Source organism: Bos mutus, chromosome 3 (genome assembly GCF_027580195.1).
Source record: "Bos mutus isolate GX-2022 chromosome 3, NWIPB_WYAK_1.1, whole genome shotgun sequence".
Taxonomy (NCBI): Eukaryota; Metazoa; Chordata; class Mammalia; order Artiodactyla; family Bovidae; genus Bos; species Bos mutus.
Genome location: NC_091619.1, coordinates 107,209,203 through 107,222,850, shown reverse-complemented (window position 1 = coordinate 107,222,850; position 13,648 = coordinate 107,209,203). Strand labels below are relative to the sequence as shown.

The following is a 13,648-nucleotide window of genomic DNA, read 5'->3' as shown; positions in this document are numbered from 1 at the left end:
TTACACTCCAAGGTCATACAACTAGTTAAATGCCAAAGCTGGAATTGGGAACCATATCTGTATGACTCCAGACAGCTGGAGTGCTAATGTATCCTGCCTTCCAAGACTGCAGACCACTAGTCCAAGCACTACCTATCAGCTCACTGGTGCCAAAAGCCTAAAGGAAATCACATAACATAGCACCAAGGAAAACAGAACCCTCTTGAGGGAAAAACGGCAATGTAATATCAAACAGTAGTTCAACAAACGTTTACTGAGCACTAGTTTATTCAGTTGCAGGCATGATGCTAGGCGCTGGAGTACAAAGGTGAATAAGATAATCGCGTTGGGGAGACAGACACATATGCAGACCATTGCAGTATAACATGGCTAGCGATAAGGTTGAGGCGGGGCACAGATCTGGTATGGGAGTATGTGCAGGCCGTTTCCCATGTGGAGATGAGGAGATGATTCTTAAGCTGAATAATGTAGGATGGAAGGGAAGTGACTAGCATGGAAATGGGAGCGTTGGGGTAGAATCGGAATTACCAGCATGGAAACATGAGTGAGCATGCTTTAAATGGAGACCTACAAGCAGTTTGGTATTAAGATACACAGCAGGAGGCAGGCAGCGGTGGAAGCTGGGACTGCAGAGGTGGACAGGGGGTCAGATCAGGAAGGTCCCTGAAACCCTGCCAACGACTTGGCCTCCATCCAGACAGCAGTGGGAAGCTGACAAAGGGTTTTAAATAGCAAGGTGTACGGACAGATTCAAATGTTAGAATGCTCACTGGCAGCAGCGTACAGAATTAATGGAGGGGGTATGCTATAGGGAGCTCTTTCTCTTTATGCATGGACTTGGACTCAATTGAACAGATACAACAGTGAACATCTGCATTTGTACGCTGAACATCAATTGACATACGGAGACTGTTGGAGACAGTAAATATTTGAATCAGCGGCGATGTCAGTTACCTTTATACCAACTTTCCTTTCTCTATCTTCAAATACAGTATTTCCTTCATACTTAATCCCAGGAAACTTAGTAAAAACAGCTGTTGGTTGAGAAGGAGAGAAAAAGGGTGGCAGAGAGTTCTGGGTGGCCATTTCTCTATGGTTAGATGTGGTGTGTATGGGAGGCAGATTTTGCATTTTAGAAACTCTCATATAATTATTTCCACAACTGCATTCTCTCCAAACAATTGTGAAGGGAAAAGACAACCTTCTTATATTTTCTTATTTATCCATGTTATTTCAGATGCCCACCTTTCTAGAAATAGCTTCTGAACTTAGCAAGACTGGCCTGCGGTTTGTGAAGGAGGATACTGCACAGAGGAATGGAGACTCAGAAGGTTCCCTGGGGGGAAAGAGGATGCTCCGACTAGCAGTGTGCCACCAGGGGTGGGGCACTGGGACGCTCATATTTGGGAGGGATCAATTGTCAAGAGAGATTGGGAAACCATCTCCAGTTTAAGGGGATGAGTAAATGGGGGGAGGTCAGGTACCCTCATAATACTCAATGGGGGTATTAAATCTCTCTGTGGTGAAACGATCTTTTGGGGACTGTGCTGACGAGGGGTTCTGCCTGGATGGGGCTGTGGGTTATGAAAGAGGTCCCCGGCTATGAGAGCGCAGAGTGCAGGGGTGTTGGTCAATCTGTAAAGGCGCTTGGCTATAGCGGTCTGGCTGAGGGGGTCGGGGCTGGCTGTGCGGGCCGGGAGCCTCTCACCTTTGCGGGCCTTGTCTCCGGGAATGTTCTGGGCCCGCAGCCGCTGGTCCAGGATGTAAAGCATCTCCCCGCCCAAGTTCAGGAAGAGCAGCGGTAGCGTCCGCATGGACATGGTGCCGGAAAACCAGCGCGTCTGGTACAGAGCCTCCAGGTTTAGTAGCCAGAGGCCTGGAGGTCCCGCAGCCGCGTCCCCGAAGCCCGGTTGCTAGGCGACGCGGCAGGCGGCAAAGAAGGCCAATCACCAGGCCGTTTGTTGGGAGGCACCCGGGGGCGAGCGCGTCCTGGGCGGGGCAGCGAAGACCTACGGGGTTGATTGGACGGAGCCCTGCCGGCCTATGGCCCTGAGCGCCGGTTTTGAATTTCTTAAGACCCGGAGGGTGGGCGAGGATCGGCAGGGTGGCCACCCTTTCCCCGCCAGGGCGGAGTGCTCACGTGCCCCTAAAGGAGGAAAATGAAAGTGTTTGCCGCCTCATTCCTGGCGGACTCTTTGTGACCCTGTGGACTGTAGCCCGCCAGGCTCCTCTGTCCATGGGATTTTTCCAGGCAAGAATACTGAAGTGGGTAGCCAGTCCCTTCTCCAGGGATCTTTCCCATCCGGATCGAACTCAGATCTCCTGCATTGCAGGCAGATTTACCCTCTGATCCACAAAACCCAAGCCAAACTCTTTTAGAGCAGACTGTGGGCAGACAGGCCTGTTGTTGTTGTTAAGTAATTTTTAATATGATCATCACATTAGCTTCAAAATTATTTATATCGTGTAATTTTACCAACAAAAGCCAAAACACAATTTTCAAATTAAATCAGATTTTCCATTCTAATAGACTTTCTCAGTAAGTTCAAAGGAATTGGCAGATTCGTGATCCTGACAAATATGAGAATCATTTGATTCAGTTTGGTTAGAAGTCAATTCTTTTATACCTTTGTTATGGGAAGCACTGAAACCACCCACCCTGGCCAGGCACCACAGTAGCCATTTGCATGTCGTTTTTCTGCAGGAGGTCCTGGTAAGGAACAGGGAGCTAATAAGCCTCCACCAACCAAAAGAGTTCAGGAAAGGTCAAAAGGAGACACCATCTGTCTGACCACTTCTCAGAATCTTTCTGGCATCCATCTTGGCTGAACAAGGCATGCGCCACCAGGAAGGACTCTGAGTCAGAATGATTGGCTAAGGACAACCCGGAAACTAATCCCATCACCATAAAACCCGAGACTGCAAGCCATGTGACAGAGCTGTTCTCCTGGATTCCCTTACCCTACTGCTCTCCACCTGGCTGCCCTTTCCCAATAAAATCTCTTACTTTGTCAGCACATGTGTCTCCTTGGACAATTCATTTCCGAGTGTTAGACAAGAGCCCAGTTTTGGGCCCTGGAAGGGGTCCCCCTTCCTGCAACACCTTTGTAGGTGGTGGTTTGGTGGTTTAGTTGCTAAGTCATGTCCTACTCCTGCGACCCCATAGTCTGTAGCCCACCAGGCTCCTCTGTCCCTGGGTTTCTCCAGGCAAGAATACTGGAGTGGGTTGACCTTTTCTTCTCCAGGCTGACCTGGGTTTGAATCCCTGCTCTGCAGTTTCCTTGCTGTGTGACTTGGGGCAGTTGTTTTGAACCTCGGCTTCCTCACACTGGAAAATGGAGGGGACAGCCATCTCCCCATGTTGCGGAGAGGAATCACTGAAATCATGCAAAATGCCAGGCAAGCCCTCAGCAAAATGGTAACTTTCAGGTGGGGGATGTACCAGAGGTCCTTGAATTATTTGCATTTCCTCCCTAAAAGCCACATGGCGTGAAGCCCCTTGTTTCATGCACCGGGAAGCAAGCCAGGCCTGTTCAGGGTGCATGCTGTGCGCTCCGAAGCTCCCGCACGGTTAAGCAGGCCTACCGTCCACTTCTCTGTTTTGAGGGCTGTGACCACGTTCTTCATCTTCATCTGGAGCTCCGGGATCACCTTCTCATCATCTGCTGTTTTTACGTTTTTACTTTGATAAGCAACCATTTCTGTAAATTTCAGTGCTTCTAAAACCTACTAATCATCTTCCCCTCCAGCCACTCAGACTTGAAACCTGAGCGTGGTTTTCCAGGTCCCTCCCCCTGGGTCTTACTATCATTCACCAATTCTGCTTTTCCCACCAAAATCGTTCTCACATTTCTTTCTGTCTGCATTACCGTGTTTCTCCATATTAACTGCTCTTTTCTCACTTCCACAGGCCTGGCTGCTAGGCTAAATTTCAGAAGACACCTGTCCGGCTTTCGGCATGACATCCCTTTGGTGGCTTTCTACTCTTTGGCAGAACACAGGTGAAATGCCTTTGTGAGGCATTCAAGCCTGTACACTCTGGCTCTAACTGCCTTTCCAGAGACCTCTTCTGCACTCCCTTAATACTTCGTAATCCAGTTGAACTCAAACTCATTAGCGTCATCTTCTCTTTGGAGCATCACCTCCTCTTACTGATAACCACACCCACCACTGCAAAGTCTTCCCTTAACATATAAGCTCAAGTCTTTCCCACACCTTCTGGAGTCCACTTTCCTTCCTTTCAAAGCCGAGGTTTTATGAGAATAGTCTACTCTTGTAACCTCAATTTCCCCCATCATCATCACCCACTTCATTGCCATTGGATTCAGCTCTCTCCACTCCACTGAAACTGCTTCATCATGAAGAATTTTTGGTGCTTAACTGACATCTCAGTGGATACTATACAGTGATTGAAAGCTAGCAGCCCAGGGCTTTGATTTGATCTTGGCTGGTCTGTGCACTGTCTTAAAAGGGACTATAACTAGGATGGGACTGTAACGAGCAGCTTAGCATCATTATCTTACTCTTGGCCTTCATGCATTATGCTATCTGCCTGGTTGCTAAAAGCATTTGAGTTTGTTTCAGTGTAGTTTCCTCCCAGAGCTTCTCAGACCACTTTTCCCCCTAGACAGTGTGGTATCATGAACAGAACATGGGCTTTCGAGTCAAGACAGATGCGGGCTTGAATTCTTGCCTGTCTCTAACTAGCTGTGTGAATTTGGACAAATTGCCTGAGTCCCAATTCTCTTATGGTAAGATGAGGATAGTTATGCTAATATGGCAGTGGGGTTGGCAGGGGGGGAAGTTTGGTAAAGGTGGCTTTAAAGATTACATGAGTTAATGTGACTAATGCAACATTTAAAACAATGCCTTTCCTGTAGAACCTGTTCCATGAATCTGTGAATGTGTTCTTTTCTTGCCTTCTTCTCCAGCATAGCATCTCCAAAGTAGCTGTGTCTACTCACGTCCTGTCCCATAACAGGCATTCTCTCCTATTCCTGGAGGTGGTATCTGACCCTTTCATCTCACTTCTGATTCCTCAGGACCCCAGGCCCTCTGTTCCACCCTCATCACCTTCCCCTTGACCTCAGCTGTTCCTCCTGACTCAGGATATGCCCTCGGAAATCATCCTTCCCATCTGGACACGGTCCTGTTTTCTTCACTCACATTCCCTCCCTGAGCAATTTCACTCACACCCATGGCTTCAGTCACCTTAAAGGTAACTCCAAAACCTGGCTCTGGTTTCCAGCTGCTCTTTTGGACATCACTATAATGCACCTTCCTTTCTTTCTGGCTTCCTTTCTCGCTCAGCATGAAATCTGGTCTTTCCCCCAGTGTTATGGACTGAATATTTGTTCTTCCCAAATTCAAAGGTTGAAACCCTAACCCTACCCCTCAATGTGATGGTATTTGGAGATGGGGTCTTTAGGTGGTCATGAAGTGAGGTCATGAGGGTAGAGCCCTCATGAGGGGATTAATGCCCTTATTAGAATAACTTTTCTTCTCCTTGGAAGAAAAGTTATCACCAACCTGGACAGCATATTAAAAAGCAGAGACATTACTTTGCCAACAAAAGTCCGTCTGGTCAAGGCTATGGTTTTTCCAGTAGTCATGCATGGATGTGAGAGTTGGACTATAAAGAAAGCTGAGCACCAAAGAATTGATGCTTTTGAACTGTGGTGTTGGAGAAGACTCTTGAGAATCCCTTGGACTGCAAGGAGACCCAACCAGTCCATCCTAAAGGAAATCAGTCCTAAATATTCATTGGAAGGACTGATGCTGAAGCTGAAACTCCAATACTTTAGCCTCCTGATGCAAAGAAGTGACTCATTTGAAAAGACCCTGATGCTGGGAAAGATTGAAGGCAGGAGAGGGGGATGACAGAGGGTGAGATGGTTGAATGGCATCACCGACTCAATGGACACGAGTTTGAGTGGACTCCCGGGAGTTGGTGATGGACAGGGAGGCCTGACGTGCTGCAGTCCACGGGGTTGCAGAGTTGGACACGACTCAGTAACTGAACTGAGAAGGGCAAAAGCAATCTCTTCTCCTTCTCTCTCTCCCCACTTTCCTGCCTCCCTCCACATGTGAGGACATAGTCAGGATGCGGCCATCTACAAGCCTGGAAGAGATTCCTCATCAGAAACCAAATCAGCCTGCACCTGGGTGTTGGAATTGCTGGCCTCCAGAACAGAAAATAAATCTGTTAAGCCACTCAGTTTACAGTACTTTAAAACAGCAGCCTGAACAGACTAATACACCCCCAAAGCTCTGTATTATCTGGTTTCTGCTAACTCCTCTGACCTCATCTCTTCCTACTCTTCTCTTTGCTGGCTCAGCTTTAGTCACACTGTCTTCTTTGGGTTTTTCAAACATACTAAGCATACTCAGGCTTCAAGGCCTTGGCACTTGAATTGGTGTAAACGAGTGTGCTTTGTGGGGAGTTGTCCGTAATGCCCCAGAATTTATAAGCCATGTTTTGTACCTGTGCAGTTTTAGGGACAGACTTTTATCAGATTCTCAGTCTGAACACCAACACCCCTGCCTCCCCGCAATTAATCGCTCTGATCTCTCCTCGTCCTGTCCGGCTCTACACTGCTGCTGTTGATGTAGTGGAAACACAGACTGTTATCATCACTCCTTCCCAGCCAGCACATGAAGCCTCGCAGAGCCCGGCTGTAGCCTACCTGTCAGGCTGTGTGTCCAGTTCTGCTGCTCTTTTGAGTGCCGCACACGCTCGTACACTTGTCTTTGCACTTGCAATCCCTCCTGCCTGGGACGCCCTCCCGCCCCACTCCCGCCTGGTGAACGGCCCCTCATCCTTCAGGCAACTGCTTGGAGGCGGTCGGACACTGGCCTCCTCACCCCGCGGCCAGGCAGCCTTGCTTCCTCTGCGCCACCGTGTACTCGGTCTCGCCTCCACTGAACGGCCCCTGGAAGACGGGGTTGTTTACCCGAGTGTGTGTGAGGTGTGTGATGAGAATGTGTCCCGTGGTGCCTGAGGGCAGGGACTCTGCCTCTGACACCCCAGAATCCCAGAGCTGTGTGAATGAGTGAATTCCTCCTTGTCCCAGGCCACAAGGAGCCCCACCTTCTCTACTGTTATTCTTCAAGGCAGCAAGACGTGACTTTATCAACATTTATTGGGTTTCTTTGATTGCCTCTGATCTGGCTTCAGAAGGGCTCTCTGGGTTCCTCTGGCCTTGTTTCTGGGCTGCTGCAGCTGCAGTTTTTAAGGCCCTTTTTTGCTTCTTCAGCTTTTGAACCTCTTGGAAAACCTGGGGATAAGAGGGGATGGGATAAGCCTTTGTAATACTATGCAAAACTGCAGACTCGAAGCAGCTGGGGTGGGGAATGACTCCCTCAGATGGTCACCCCAGCCTTTCTCCATGGACTTGGTGACCTGGGAACCACAAGGCCTCAGGCCCAGCTCCACGCCTTGCTCAGACTCAGATGACCCCTCCCTCTGCTCTCGCCACCACAGTCCTAGAGTGGGACCAACCAAAGCAGCAGTTCTGAATCGTACCCGAATGCACAGAGCCTTCTTAGTTGCCAAGCGTCGGTGGATTTTCCGGTGGTACGGAGGGGGCAAGGTGTACTCAATCCCCAGCTCCTTACATGTCTTCTCAAAGACAGGATAGTTGGTCTTGCAGAGGTTTTTGAGCATCTTTTGCCTCTTGTCAATGCTCATCAGCAGATAGCGCTTGTGGGCTTTGTCCTGTATGAGAATTGGTACTACTTTGAGTATTATGTAAATAAGTGGGTGCCACTTCACAGAAACAAAGCATGATCATTTTACCATGGCACTGAAACAATCTTAGGCAAATATCAGTGCAACTCTGAGCTAGGCAGTGTCACTCCCATTTTACAGATGGGAAAATAAAGGCTCAAAGATGTTAACTGATTCATTAAAGATTTCAGAACTGTGCTGGGTCAGGACCTTGTGTGAGGTCAGTCTGGAATCCAAGTCTGGTGGTCAGACTCCACATCTCATGCTCTTTCCCCTCCACCCACCCACTCAGCCTCTCCACAGCTCAGCACACTGTCAGCTGGGGTGGGAGGAGGGAAGGCCAAGGAAGACCCCTGCCCGCAGACAAACACTGCTTCCTCAGTTGGGTTGGTGTCCATACTCCAACTCTGAGCCCATGGAACAGCTCAACTAGCTTCAGGGAAGAGAGGTACCAGGTGTGGAGCCAGACCAGTTTGTGTTAACAACTGTGTGTTTATTAAAAATACCAGCAATTGCTTCATTACAGCAGCTCTGCATCCGACACTGCTGAGATCTGGCAGACCGGTTAGGAATGTGGGTCTGCAGCAAGACCACCAAGTTTCAAGTCCCAGCACAGCATTTCCTAGTGGTGTGCCTGCAGGGGTAACTTAATCATGCCCCACCTAGATTATTCTTCCATATAATGTGCTACAAAGAAGAGTTATGAGGGTTAAATGAACTGGTGCACATACAGTATTTAGTATGAGGCCTATAAATAAGGCCTCAGGTTGGCTGCCATTATATTCATACAGTCCTTGCAATCCTCTCAGAAGGTACTGATTCAGTCCCCATTTGACAGACAGGAGAACTGAGGCTTGGACAAGTAACTTCCTGAGACCCACAGCTAGTCAAGTGGCCGTGGCAGAGCTGAGTTTTGAACCCAGGCCAATCTGACCTCACTCATATACTCAGCAACTACTGAGCGCCCCTGTGTGCCACACACTGTGCTCTTGCTCTGACGTTTGTGTTCTTCTTGACCATTAACAAACCTCAGCCCGCCCTGTAAGGCTCCCTTGTCTCCCCCGGAGGCGGGAGGGAAGTGCGTTTCCCACTGCAGCTGAGGGGTGGGTGCTCTGCTGCTCTGGCCACCCGGCAGCTCAAGTTGCTTCTCCGGACCTGGAGCCCCTCAGTGCTCAGGTGCCTCTCCCCACAGCTGCTGACGTTTAGCTCTGAGTGAGGCCCAGGGGTTACCTTTCGATGTTTCTGCATGTGTTCTTCGTAACTGCGGATCTTGACAGACAAGGCAACAACTGAAACCACAAACCGCAGAGGATGAGAGACAGGCACAGAGGAAGGAAGGGCCAGACCTCGGTTATGTCCTAAGGCCTCAAGGAATAACAATCACCGAAGCTCTTGTACCGCTCTCCACCATTCCCAGAGCAGTCTGAATTTTAAGAGCTCAAAAGTCTGGAATATCTTGCCTTTAGAATGCAAAGCCTAAGGAAAGGAAGTGCCTTAATCTTATGAAGGTCTCATTGCCAAACCCCAAACCCCCAAATCAGCATTCTTAATGGTAAAACTTTAGAGCATTCCTATTAAATTCAGGACTTAGTCTGGAATGCCTGCTCTCATGGTTACAGATTCAATACAGCCCCAGAGGTCCTTGCTAAGGCAATAACTGAAGATCCCCAAACTGTCAAGGGTCTCCTCCTTGCCTCTTTCCCCCAGCTGCCATCCTTATCTCTGTGTTTTCACTAATGAGTTATCAGAATTATCAGCTCCCCATTCATCTCTTAAAGCCTCAGAACATCCTTCCTTCAGGTATCCTCTTGTTTGGCTCAAGCCTGTGTTGCAGAGATAGGGACAAAGGCAAAAGCAGAAGATGGCCCCAAGGAGAGGTTGTCACTACAGAAGGCCCTTCCCGTGTGCAGTACACTGAGTCCTGGGAGCACTGCAGAGAGTGCGGCGGGGACATTGGCCCTGACCACGCGCCCTTTCACATCACCTTAGCCGCAGAGCACAGAGAGGAACAAGCTCCTTAGGAATGTCACCTGAGCTCATATAGAGATATGACTACATCACAGAGCTCAGAAAACAGAGTCCAGTTTTCCTTGGTCCTTCCTGTCTCTCCCTTTATTAAGCCACATCTAATACCAGTGTATATGCAGATGAGGGACCTGAATCCAAGTACCAGCTAGCAGACTATCCTGCACCCCGACTCCCCAAGGGCCCCCCCGACCAACTTTGAGCCTCCAGGGAGCTGGTGTCCTTCGGGTTTTCCACGACCTTGCTCATAAGCTGCTCTTTCTTGATTTTTAGCATCTCCTTCTGTTGAAGATAGAGAGAGAGAATCTGAGAGGTCTGCCACCACTAAGAACTGGTCCTCAGGCCTCCAAGTACAGGGCTGCAGTCACAGCGACCAGGCCACAGGCTCAGGGACTGACTGCACTCAGCTCATCGGGGTATGGCCTCTGGCCAATTGCATGGCTGCGCACATCTAGGTGAGCCTAAGGCCAATGCCACTGACAAAGAATGCTGGATGAACGTTGCTCACTCATGCGGGCATCAGATTTTTATCGAGTACCTACTGTTTGTCAGGTGCTAAGAGTACAACGAGGAACAAGCTGTACCCTTAGTCCTTGCCCTGGAGATGCTCAGTCTGGGGTACTGACAAGTGGCTACAGCATGACAGTGGGATAAGCACTCTGACTTGAGAAGCATGGGCTGGGGGGTGCTAGCAGGGTAGGAGGGAGTCTCCAGAGGACAGAGAGAGGTCAAAGCTTGGCAGAGGCCACTCACCTTGTTGGCCATTTCCAAAGATATGAGTCTTTTCACAACATCATCAACCCTGTGGGAAAAAACCACAGCAATGAGAGACGGGTGTGGAGGGAAAGGGGGAAGGGGAAGCAATGCTGTCTTCATTTTAGTTTGAAAAGCAAGAATGGTTAAAAATTTCTTTTACAACAGGAGCCTCTCTGGAAGTGGGGTGCCATTTCTCAGGAATTAAAAGTCTGCATGGATCTGATCTGCTAGGCTGAGAACATGCAATGATGTGGTAACAGGAAACTGGGGCTGTCAGCTCGAGTGTTCCAGGTTCATTGCAGGGAGGGCAAAAGAGGATTTCCATTTTAGCTGGGATATGGCCCAGTCTGTCTTGAGACACGCCAATTCTACAGTCATTGTTTCTTTCTCCTGTCACACTGCACTGTGGGAGGGACTGGACGGACTGCCCAGCTCCCACTGCACAGGACAGAGCCTGCACACAGGGGCCTGGTTTTGATGTCTTTCAGCCCTGATTCCCCTTAGAAGCTGTATGACACTGGGGAGTCTGATACTCTACAAAATGGGGACACCATGTCTTCCCTCACAGGATTGAGAGATGCAAGATTTCTACAAAGACCTGTGAGGCACGGTGCCTGCTTGGTATCTAATGGCAGAGGGTCTTTACCCAGAGTATAAAAACAGCAGGCAGGTATGCTCCATCTGGCTCGCCTGCCCACTCACTCTCATCATGCCTGGGCTTCTCTGCCCTGTTTCACAGTCAAGCTTCAGATCCAGCAGGTATCTCCCTCGAAGCCCTCTCCTTGCCAATCCTCCCAGGGCTCTCTGCCTCAGGAGATTTCGTCCTGCTTACTTCTCAATTCCAGGGACATTCTGGTAGTCCTTCAGCAGCATGGAAGGGGGCGGGTCATCTTCTTGGCTTTGCTGGACTGTCAAGTGCAAGGATGGAAAACACCCAGAGTCAGCTCTCACTGCCCATCCTCCCGGACTTGGCTCTTCCCATCACCTCTGTCAGAGACATCCAGGGTCTCAAGCAAGGCACTGGTATCTCCGGGTTCAGTTTCTCCTCTGCAAATCTTGTGGGCATCTGCCTTGATATTTCATGCTGGGAGTAGACAGCCTTTCCCAAGACCCTGTACTGTGCCTGTGCCTCTCACACACCTGTCTGGCTCTACAGTTATCAGATGTCCCGCTAGGATGGGTCCTCCTGTGGACGGACTGAGTTTGACTCCCTTTGAATCCCCCCCAGTCTGGTCCTGTGGCTCAGCATAGAACAGGCACTCTACAAATACTCACTGGCTGACTGCATGAATGAAATAAGGGGCTTACTTAAGGAGATGTCTGAAAGGTAAACACCAGATAGAGATCACAAGAAAGCCTCAGCCTTGGTGTGTGCTTGCAGGTGAGGGAGAGACAAGGCAGAGATCCCCTTGTCCTCTCCACTCTGACCCTGCTCTGCCATTACACTAATAATATTAAGCAAATAATATTAAGATCTAGTAAGAGAAATCTGAACAGCTATGCAGACTACCTGGGGATGGGAAACCAGGCTCTCCACCTGGGAAGGGTGCTGTATTTTAGGTAAGCCTCGGTAGTGTAAGGCCCCTGCCTCTCAATGGTTCATTTCCACTCACGCCCACTCTAAAAGCTCCTGCTCCCATCCTCCCCTTCTCCTGCCCTTCATGCAGGATCCAGGCCCACGACTTTGTTGCAAGGTGAATGTGGGCTTCTTCGCAGGACCTCTGCACCATCACCCCTCCACGCCTGCCTCTGGGTGGCTCTAAGTAACCACGTCAAGCCTTCCAGGCAATTGAATCTCTTTTCCGCCTCAAGTCGCATCCAGTTCCTACCTGGTTTCTGGGTGGCATATCCGCGGGCAGCCTGGAGGATGAGACCTACGCAAAAAAAAAAAAAAAAAAAGGGCGGGGGGGCTTAGGTCCGTCTCCTTCAACAGTCCAGCCGTGATTCTGGTCTATGGCCGTCGCATTACCCTTCCTCTGTGCCGAACCGCCGCCGCATTTCTTCGGCACCAGGATACCCCATGTCTCTCCCACCTCACCTCACTTCTTCCCACTCACCACTTTTTCTCCTGCCGCTACACCGTCCCCCAGTAGCCTCTTCCCCCTCATACCCTCTATATCCTCCAAATCCTATTTCTCTACTCTCGCTGTCCGGCTCCTCAGCTCACCTCCAGGACTTGAGGGAAGGTCCCGCTGGACGGAGAGAAGCTTGGCGCACCCTCCGCCCGGCAGCCCGAGGACCGGGGGCTGTGTCACTGCCTGGGTTCGAATCGAACTCAGCGCCCTCCACGCCGCCCTCAGCATGGTGACTTCCGACCCCCAATGGACCCGCGCACGGCCGCGTCGCCTTCGCGGTACGGACTGGGTTACACGGGCGCCGCCATGTTGGCTCCGGCTCGACCAATCGAGTGCAGTTGCGAGACCGGAGCAGATGAGGACCGAGATGATGGATTGACAGGTAGGCCTCTGTGATGACGCGGAGTTGGGTCAAGTGGAGAGGTCTGGTTAGCTATAGCGCTCCAGTACTCTTGCCTGGAAAATCCCGTGGACGGAGGAGCCTGGTAGGCTGCAGTCCATGGGGTCGCTAAGAGTCGGACAGGACTGAGCGACTTCACTTTCACTTTTCACTTTCATGCATTGGAGAAGGAAATGGCAACCCACTCCAGTGTTCTTGCCTAGAGAATCCCAGGGACGGGGGAGCCTGGTGGGCTGCCGTCTATGGGGTCGCACAGAGTCCGACACGACTAAAGCGACTTAGCAGTAGCAGCAGCAGTAGCAGCAGCAGCAGCAGCTGCAGCAGCGCAAGACTGGAGGGGCTTGGTTGCCTGGCCCTGTTAGTGGCGTGCGGTGCTGTATCAACTCTAATGCCACCTTTTCTTGATCATGCATCCTGCCCTTAATCCCACTCCAGTTTCCTGACGAGTTATCCTAAGGGCTTCCCGTGGGCCTGTCAGTGGTCTTCTTCCCCCGACCTAGTATTTCCATCCCCTCTCTCCCTCTCCCCGGAGAGTGCAGGATGGGGCCCCTAAGAACTGCTGGGTTTCAGCCTCTTCTCGGGCAGCATTGTAGCGTGGTGACTGAGGTCGGTGATTTTGGACAGCTGGAATCCTAGCTCAGCTGTTTGCTGGCTGTGCCACTG

The 13,648-nt window shown here is 50.4% G+C and overlaps 2 protein-coding genes across 3 annotated transcripts in view; both read right to left on the bottom strand.

The window, feature by feature from the left end:
- OSCP1 (organic solute carrier partner 1) overlaps positions 1-1,917 on the bottom strand; it is a 33,530-nt gene extending 31,613 nt beyond the window's left edge. For both annotated transcript variants that reach the window (XM_070368413.1, XM_070368414.1), the window contains exon 1: positions 1,709-1,917. In XM_070368413.1, coding sequence (XP_070224514.1) covers positions 1,709-1,820 — 112 coding nt within the window. In that variant the 5' untranslated portion in view covers positions 1,821-1,917. The remainder of the gene's footprint in view (positions 1-1,708) is intronic.
- Positions 1,918-7,124: 5,207 nt separating this feature from the next.
- On the bottom strand, positions 7,125-12,921 carry MRPS15 (mitochondrial ribosomal protein S15). The gene is made up of 8 exons (XM_014477429.2): positions 12,678-12,921; positions 12,340-12,384; positions 11,343-11,418; positions 10,508-10,556; positions 9,952-10,036; positions 8,960-9,018; positions 7,526-7,717; positions 7,125-7,277 (listed from the first exon to the last, which is right to left on the bottom strand). Exons 1-8 carry the CDS (start codon positions 12,811-12,813, stop codon positions 7,140-7,142), a joined length of 780 nt encoding a protein of 259 aa, XP_014332915.2. The 5' UTR covers positions 12,814-12,921; the 3' UTR covers positions 7,125-7,139.
- Between the last annotated feature and the right edge of the window lie 727 nt (positions 12,922-13,648).

Excerpts from the sequence above, each read along its gene's own strand:
- MRPS15 (XM_014477429.2), bottom strand. The coding sequence starts at position 12,813 with ATGCTGAGGGCGGCGTGGAGGGCGCTGAGTTCGATTCGAACCCAGGCA. Across the intron at positions 10,037-10,507 it reads CTTTGGAAATGGCCAACAAG|AAGGAGATGCTAAAAATCAA; the intron begins GTGAGTGGCCTC and ends TATCTTCAACAG. Across the intron at positions 9,019-9,951 it reads CAGCTCCCTGGAGGCTCAAA|TTGTTGCCTTGTCTGTCAAG; the intron begins GTTGGTCGGGGG and ends TTGTGGTTTCAG.